The 9,166-nt window shown below is 46.3% G+C and overlaps 1 protein-coding gene across 3 annotated transcripts in view; it reads left to right on the top strand.

Moving 5' to 3' along the window:
• Window positions 1-9,166, top strand: part of Ctps2 (CTP synthase 2) — a 73,806-nt gene that overhangs the window by 11,834 nt on the left and 52,806 nt on the right. For all 3 annotated transcript variants that reach the window (XM_023719573.1, XM_023719572.1, XM_012515545.2), the window contains 2 exons: window positions 2,326-2,496; window positions 4,831-4,931. In XM_023719573.1, coding sequence (XP_023575341.1) covers window positions 2,326-2,496; window positions 4,831-4,931 — 272 coding nt within the window. The remainder of the gene's footprint in view (window positions 1-2,325; window positions 2,497-4,830; window positions 4,932-9,166) is intronic.

The raw sequence follows: 9,166 nt of genomic DNA, 5'->3' as shown, positions 1-9,166 counted from the left end.
TGATCTCATTCGTGGAGTTCTGATCATTTTGGTCCCTCTAGTTACAGTTTTATTTGACTGTATTGGACTTGGAATGTGTTTGGTTATGTGTGTTGTAATATGCAGAACGTGTCCTGTATTATGTTTCTATAATCTGAGAACTCCAAATTCTACCTTCCAATTTGGCCCCAAGGATTTCCTGATCAAAATTGTGAATCTGCACTCATTTATATCCCCAGATTCCTTAGCCTTTGTTGAATAATAATATTTATTTTGTGACAGAGTCTTGCTATATAGCTCAAGATGGCCTTGAATTCCCAGTGATCCTCTTGCCTCAGCCTCCTGAGTGCTGGGATTACAGATGTGTTCCACCACACCTGGCTCTGAATATTATTTTTAAACTTTACTAACCAGACAGTAAACCAACCAAACACAATATCTTCCTTTTGGGGTGGGAAAATAGCTCAGCGGTATAAATGCCTGCCTGTCAAGCACAACGTCCTGAGTTTGATCCCTGCTCCAAAAACAAAACAAAAGAAAAACCAAAATATCTTCCTTTTAAATTTAGGTTTCTGGGACTGGGGAGATGGCTCAGTAGAATAAGCGCTTCCCTGGTAAGCAGAAGGGTCTGAGTTCAATCTCCAGTTCTGGAAAAAGATAATAAATAAATAAAAAATAAATAAATTTAGCTTTCTCTGGTTTGATTGTTAGAAAGATCACCCAGCATTCTCATGTCACATACATTCCCCTGCCAGCTAACTTTGAGATTCTGACCACTTAGGGCTGTTGACTCATCCAGGATTGTTTGGGACATTTTTCCCCTCCTTGTACTGTGAATTGATTGTACGACCCTGACACTCAGCTCCTTGCAGCCACTCTATTCCTTTTCTTTTTGAGATGGTGTCTTACTGTGTGGACCAGCCTTGTTGGGTTGGTGCACGCCTGTTATCCCAGCACTTGGGAGGCTAAGGCACAAGAATTGCTGTGAGTTCAGGCCATCCTGGGCTACATAGTGAGCTCAAGAGCAGCCTGCATTACGCACTGAGATCCTGTCTCAAAACATCAACAAAAACAAAAAGCTATGTATCTCAGGTTGACTTCAAACTTGCAGTGATCCTCCAGCCTCAGCCTCTCAAGTGCTAATATTACAGGCATGCACCAGCATGCCTGAGGTGTGAGTTCAATACCAGGTTGAACTGCATAGTGAGACCCTGCCTCAAAAAGAAAAAAAAGGTGCTTTTTTCATTTGGTATGTGATGAGTTTAGAAAAGCTGAATCTCTCTCTCTCTCTCTCTCTCTCTCTCTCTCTCTCTCTCTCTCTCTCTCTCTGTGGTAATGTGGCTAGAGCTCAGGCCCTCAAATGTGCTAGGCAAGCATGCTACCACTGCCATCCCTTTTCACATTTTAAAGTTTGAGAGAGGGTCTCATGAAGCATCCCAGATTATTGTTCACCTTGTAATCTTGTATTAACCTCTTGAGGAGCCGGGATTACAGGCATGTTCTGTACCACCATGCTGGGGTTGAACAAGATAAATCTTTTCTTTCTCCCCCTTTGTAGTTTTCCTTCTTTCTCTTTCTTCCCCAGCCCATCTCTTTTCTTTCTTTCTCATTACTGTGGACTGAACAGAGGGCCTTCACACTGAGTCCCATTCCTGTCACCTTTTTCTTTTTTACCTTTGATACCCAGTTTTCCTGAGCTGCTCAATTGCCCAGGCTGGGTTTGAATTTGGGATCTTCCTGTCTTGGCCTTGAGAGGATCACAGGCATCTGCTAGCATGCCTTGTGTAACTTTTTTAAACTCGCTAGAATTTCAGTGAGATTAACAACAACAAAAATGTCCTCATGGTAGGCTACTGGAACATTTCTAATGCATTTTTTAGATAGCCTTTAATGTTATAATCCCCATCAAGAGAAGGACATGGTAATAGACCATCACTGTGAATACATTTTAAAAAATCTTTAATAAAAAATATGTCACTCTATTTACAAATATCATGTCTACATCTTGTACAGCAAATAAGCACTAGGAAGACAATATGCAATGTGTTAGTTATTGAAACTGTCCTACCAATTTGATTTGAAACTGTCTCATTGCTATTTGTCTCTCAATAAAATTATGGAAAAAACCCATTAGAAATGATACAGAATTTCACTAAACAAAATGATAGGAATTCAACAATGGTTGCTATATTGCATATTGTTGTCTTCAAATTAGTTGTTCAGATTTCCAGATATAAGCATACAAAATTAGTAAAAATAAATAAATAGAAGTGAAAAAATGTCACTCTTTGAAAAATAGTCTCATAGAGGCAATTGTTTCATTTCTGCATGGGCTTTTCATTCTAGGAGAAGTGTTTGTCTTAAATGATGGCGGTGAAGTCGACCTGGATCTTGGCAATTACGAAAGGTTCTTGGATATTAACCTCTATAAGGACAACAACATCACCACCGGGAAGATCTACCATCACGTGATCAAGAAGGAGCGGCGTGGCGACTACCTGGGGAAGACAGTGCAAGGTACCAGGGCCGCAGGCGTGTGGAGACGAGGTGCTGTGCTAGACAGCTGTGTGTACAGAGATCAGCTATCACAGGCCATCAGCTCTCTAGGTTTTCTTCACATATTCATTTTATCTTTTTTTTTTGTGGAACCGGGGATTGAACTCAGGCCTTTGCACTTGCCAGGAAAGCGCTTATTCCACTGAGCCATCTCCTCGGCCTCCAGCTCTCTAGGTTTTAATCCTTTTCAAATTTCTATATTCCAGGGGCCAGGGAGATGGCTCAGTAGAATAAGTGCTTCCCTGGCAAGTGCAAGGGCCTGAGTTCAATTTCTGGTTCCGCCAAAAAAAAAAAAATTCTACATTCCTTTTCTTTTGGAGGTGGTGGTTTGAGACAGTTCAGACTGACCTTGAACTCACTATGTAGCCCAGGCTGTCCTCCAACTGTGGTGATCCGTCTGTGTGGGCTTCCTGAGTGCCAAGATTATAGGGGTGCACCACTATGCCTGGCTCCTGTGTTTTGTTGTTTTCTTTTGGTGTCACAAATCAAACTTGGGACCATATGCTTCCCAGGCAGGCACTCGTGCTGCTGAGCTATATCTCCGGCCCCCTGTGTTTTGATATGCTCATTTTTCTTTGTATTTTTAAAGGAAGAGTCTACATGGTGTTCAGGGTCTCACTACTAGATTGGACTCTTAGTGATCCGCCTATTTACAGCCTCTCAAGAGCTGGGATTACAGCAGCATGCCACCAAGCCCAGTGTCAGTTGCTGTCTCAGTGACCCTGGGGGCCACGCTGGCACGGCAGGCCCGAAGATGGAATCCCTGGCCCCTGCGCCTGCTTACAGGCGCTTTAATCTGCTGATCTATTTGGCCATCCCTGATATGCTCATTTTTCATCCTTTATCTTATTTCTTTGCATGGATGGTGAGCACTTGTTTTTGAAAAATGATTGCGCTGGGGAGGGGTGGGAGGGTCCAGACCTGTGCAGTGGACCTGCGCAGTGGACCCTTCTCGATTCAGCAATGGGAGGCACTTTCTCCGCTTGCAACCCCAAAGCCAGCATTTCTACTTTCTGTGTCAAATTAGGGCTTTGTATCTGCAGCCTTGACCTGTGCCTGTGGTGTTTCTTTAGCTGAAATCAGGAGCTTTGGATCCTTTTATACCCTGCCCAGGGATCCTGAGACTCAGATACTAGTACAAACTGCACTTTTGGCTTTTTGCTTAGCCCTTGTGGGGTGTGGGACCCAGTGCAGGTCTTATCTCCGTCCTCCTGCTGGCTGGTGCCTGCCTCATGTGCAGCTGAGTACCCCACTTCCCCGGCTGACCCAGCTGCCCTCTTTACATAGTTCTTAGTTGGCGAGATAGGCATTTTTAAAATTCTTTGTCTCTTTTTTCTGTATTTTTAGGGCAGGGTCTGTAGGGTTTCACTACACAGATCTGACTCGGTAGTGATCCTCCTGTTTTCAGCCTCCCAAGTGCTGGGATTATAGGTGTGCACCACCACGCCCAGTCTCAATCTCCATCTCAGCATGCCTGGGGGTGAGGTCAGCACGGTGTGCTGAGGAGGGGGGATTGAACCCCAGCCACTGCATCTGTCTAAGCAGGCACTTTAGTCTGCTGAGCTATCAGTCTGGTCCTCTTTATTTTTTTGTCTTTTTGAGATAGGGTCTCGCTTTGCAGTTCAGGCTGGCCTTGAGCTCACTTTGTAGCCCAGGTTGGTCTCGAGCTTACAATGATCCTCCTACCTCAGCCTCCCAAGTACTGGAATTGTAAGTGTGCATCACCACATCCAGCTAAGATAGGCATTTTCTGGTTTGGGTTTCAACAAACATGAATGATGGCACTTTCGCATTGTTTCATTTTTTGGTACTGGAGACCGAACTCAAGACCTCACCTAGGCAGGCAGTGAACCAGTGACCTAAACCCCTGACTCCTGCATTGTTTCATTTTGGTTTGTTTTTGAGACACAGTATCACTATGTAGTTCAGGGTGGTCTTGAATTCACTATGTAGCCCAGGCTGGCCTCAAACTTGCAGTGATCCTCCTGCCTCAGCCTCTCGGGTCCTGGGGTCAATATTGTGTGTCAGCATGCCCTGCTGCTTTGTTTCATGATCTCTGGCTGGTCAGTGTTGAATGCAAAGGCCCAGTATTAAGTGACTTGCACTAAGTGCATTAGGATATACAATGGTCCAAAGGCCCAGTATTAAGTGACTTGCACTAAGTGCATTAGGATATACAATGGTCATGAGGGAAGATGTCATGGAGGCCCTCGAGACGGTTATGTGGGTGGTTCGGGAGGTACTTTCCTCACTGGTGGGCATTAACACACTTCAGTGCCTGACTTTTTTCTGCAGTTGTCCCCCACATCACTGATGCCATCCAAGAGTGGGTTATGAATCAGTCCAAGGTGCCAGTGGACGGGAACCTGGAGGAGCCCCAGATCTGCGTCATAGAGGCAAGCACAAAGCCTTCCTGTCTGAGTGTATGTGCTGCGGTCTCACCTCCTGCTCTCTGGCACTTGGCAGCAGGTGCAGCCCGATGGTCCCTGTCTCTGGGACCCTAGGCTAGGAGCCAGGGAAGCCCAGGGAACCCACGAACGGTCCCTTTGCTTGTGATCACCAATTGACGGGCAGGTAAGGCAGCAATCATGTGAGCTGTTCGGGTGGATACGGCCTGGAGCTCAGAGCCAGAGCAGGGCTTGGCCTGCAGTGAGCACAGTTTGGCCTGTGCAGAGCTTGCAGGTGGCCCTGGATGTGTGTGGCAGGGGGCATTGCAGTGCATGTTGCTTGAAAAGTGTTTGTGAGGTGCTTTCGAGCACAGAGATTGAGTTAGGGAGTCCAATAGCAGAGAAGAAGAGTTTAAAAGTACTTGATGCCAGGTGTGCTGGCGCACGATGCGAATCCCAGCACTCTTGGGAGGCTGAGGCAGGAGGATCGCCACCAGTTCAGAACAGTCTGGGCTTAAAAAAAAATTAAGGGGAGGGGGACAAATAATGGGTACTGTGAGAATACGTAACTCAATAATTGACTTATTTACTTTTTTCAACTTTATTGTTTATTTTAATAATTTAAGAAGCTTAACAGAAGAATCAGAGGTCAGCTGTAGACGTTGCTGAGCCTTCTAGAAAAGGGTGTCAGAGATCAGCAGGTACCAGAAAATGCCCTCTTTCCTATCCATATGGCCCCAGTACTGATTCATTTTATTAATTTTATTGAGAAACAAATAGCAATGAGACATTTTCAAAACTGATTAGTAGGACAGTTACAATAATTAATACATTGCATATTGTTGTCTTCTTAGTGGTTATTCATAGTACAAGCTGCAGACATCATGTCCTGTCCAAACACTATTAGTACAAATCTTCCTTCTCATTGAATTAAGAGAAAGTAGCTGCATATCTATCCGAACTCTTTTGTATATACAGACACAAAATGGTCCTTCATTTGTATCCCCTTTTTTGTTTAGTTTTGTCAGAGCTGGGTATTCCATTGCCATTTAAATATTGTAGGTGCATGAATTCAGCAAAATAATCCAATATAGTCCAGGAGTCCATAATAGTAGTGGGTTATTCATAGGACTGGCAAGGTCAGAAGTTGTTGACTTGAGCCTTTTACAGCTCAGCATATTAATATGGCTTTCATTTTTCATTAATTTATTATTAAGTAAATCTCCATGCTTAGTACTCAGAGTGGCATCAGAGCTATGGCAAGTGCTCAGCCATGACTGGCCAGGGCTGGGGCTGGGGCTCAGTGGTGGCTCCCTGGCTAGCATGAGTTGAGACCTGGGATTGCATCCCCAGCACCCTCCCCCGGAATTATTAGCGAGTATTCAGATGCCTGCACGGCTTTGGGCGCATTGCTCACGACTCCAGCGCACTCAGCAGTGACGATGCAGTAATGACGCAGTATTGGAATAACATGCTGAGAAAACATGATTGTTGCGAACATTTCATGGCACGGTGTAAAGCATTTGATAACGCCTGGCAGTTAGAAGGTGTTCAGTCGTGCTTGGTTCTGGGGCCAGCATGGTTCACCTGAGGTTCCAGGGCTGGCATGGCATGCAGGGTTGGGTTTCGAACTCGGGACCTTGTGCTTGCCAGGTAGGTCCTTCACACCTCTGAGCTATCTCCCCAGCCCCAGGAAATGCTTCTTTTCTAATTTTTGTGATTTATTTTGGGGTGGCAATTGAACCCAGGGCCTCTTGCATGCTTGGCAAATGCTGTGCTACTAACACAACGAATCATCTATGGAGCATAATATATATCTGCTAGTGTTTCTGATGACGATAATAGCAGCTAGTACATGGGGGTCGGGGAGATAGCTCAGTACAATAGCAGCTAGTACATGTTTGGTTTTGTCTTGGTGCTATAGCCCCAGCCCCAGGCTGTTGCTTTTGAGAATCACCCTGGAACTAAGCTTTTATGTTTCATTCTGGGGTAAGTGCAACTCACTCCTTTTACAAAGAAGAATGCCATAGATTCAGAGTCTTAGACATTGAACTTTCCTCTTGCACAATAGTCTTAAATTCCCAGTGACCCAGGTGGGCATGGTGGCATGTGTCTATAATCCCAGCTACTTTGGAGGCTGAGGCAGGAGGATCACTTGAGTCCAGGAGATGAAACCAGCCTGGGCAACATAGTGAGATACCATATAAAAAAAATGAAAGAAGGAGAACAAAGAAGAAGGTGGAAGGAAGAAGGGGAAGAAAAGAGGAAGAGGAAGAAGAGTGGGGAGGGGGTGCGCACCTGGAGGGGGTCCTAGCACTCTGGGAAACTGAGGCAGGAGGATTGCAAATTGAAGCCCAACATGGGCAATTTAACAACTTATTGAGATCGTGTCTCAAAAGCATTAAAAAAGAGCTCGGGATGTAGGTCATTATGGCAGCCGTGGGTTCCCATAGGCGCACACACACAGAATTCCTCATCTCAAATGAAACTGCAATTCTGAAATGTCCAGCACAACAAGCAAACACTACAGCCTGTACCTGGCACGTTACCTCTTTCCTCCCCCACGTCTGGGCTCTTACTTTCTTCGCAGGTTTCCAGTTCTGCCTGAGGATGTTTGCCCTGGCCAAGCAGCTGAGACTTGGGCACCGACTGCCCTGTCCCGCCCCCAGCGCTGGGGCTTTTCGGCCTCACAGTGGACTCCTTCTGCCCAGAGCCCTGGCCCTGACTGTGCTTCTCTCTGCCTGGCCGGATGGCCTCTTGCTCTCTGGTTTAGTGAGGTTCAGTCCTTGGCTGTGTCTGCGCAGTCTGGGAGTGACTTGGACGTTGAGTGAAGAGGCTGTTGTTGCCAGAACTCTTGCAGTTTAGGTCCCCAATTTCCCAAAGCAGGGGAGCATACAGCATCTAATTTATCTTTGGCCAGGTAATTGAAGTACAACCTGGAAGTCATTTATACCTAGTGTGAAAGAATAAAACTTTGTCTTCCAGTTGGAAGATTCCTCCATAAAATGTTTGATTTGGTTTTTGAGACAAGGTCTTGCCCTGTAGTCCAGGCTGGCCTTGAGCCCACCGTGTAGCTCAAGCTGGCCACGAACTCACGGCAATCTGTGGATACCATGGGCCTTTGAAGTTTTCTGGCTGGGCTGGTGCCAGGGACCCCAGGCCTTGCAAGGCAACCGCTGAAAGAGCTGCAGTACTTCCATTGGCCACACGAGGGAGACGCAAATAAAGTTTACAATTTTTGCTTCCTTTCTATTCACTCCTGACTCCCAACAAAACCCAGAAAGGAGCTTTTCTTTTCTTTTCAAAACAAAATGTTGTTTCCATCAGATTCTTGTGTATTGTTGTAACTGGCACCCCCATCCCGTCCCCACCAAGTTCCTGACTGCCTGTGATATGTATGGTTTTGCTTCTTGGAATAGGGGGAAGCTTGAATTCTAATTTTTTTCTTTTTTTGAGACAGGGTCTCACTATGTAGTCCAGCCTGGAGTTGAACTTACTATGTAGCCCAGGCTGGCCTCGAGTTGGAGGTGATCCTCCTGCCTCAGCCTTCCACGTACTGGGTTCACAGGTGTGCGCCATCAGTTCGGCTCCCTGATTATGTTTTGTTAGGTGAATTAAAGTTAGTGAAGACTGATTTCTTCCACCATGAAGCTGTCATCAAGTGTACCTAGTGTGGTTCTACTGGGTTTAGGTCACCTTCTGAGACCTCCCTCTCCTTCCTGGTCATTGACCAGGTGGCCGGCACAGGGTGCTATGGGGTGGGGGTAGGGGGCCAGAATCCTGGTGGCTGCTGGCTGTGTTGCTGCGAGGGGCACGAGGGGCGCTGTGCCCAGGAGCAGTGTGTGGGCTACTATGGGGGTCCCCAGGGCAGCCTTTCTGAGGGCCCCATCTCTGGCTGCAGGCTGTGGTGCAGGCCTTGGAGAAGAGGGGCACTTAGAGGGCAGCCAGGAGGGCAGGGCTCCGCTGAGGGCCTGAATGCCCCAAGGGCCTTGTACCTGTCCCGCAGCAGGCACTGTACCATCAAGGCGTAGCTCCAAGCTCATGTTTGCAAACTTTACTATTTTATTTCTGTGTTTTTGAGACAGGGTCTAGCTGTGCAGTGCAGGCTGACCTTGTACTCACTGTGTAGCATAGGCTGGTCTTGAACTCACAACATCCTCCTGCCTCAGCTTCCCAAGTGCTAGGATTACAACATTTGCCACTCAGGTTCTATGCCTGCTTATTATTATTATTATTATTATTAT

This window comes from Octodon degus, unplaced genomic scaffold (genome assembly GCF_000260255.1).
Source record: "Octodon degus isolate 3935 unplaced genomic scaffold, OctDeg1.0 scaffold00069, whole genome shotgun sequence".
Taxonomy (NCBI): domain Eukaryota; kingdom Metazoa; phylum Chordata; class Mammalia; order Rodentia; family Octodontidae; genus Octodon; species Octodon degus.
The sequence above is the reverse complement of the archived record's forward strand: the minus strand, read 5'-3'. Positions and strand labels throughout refer to the sequence as shown.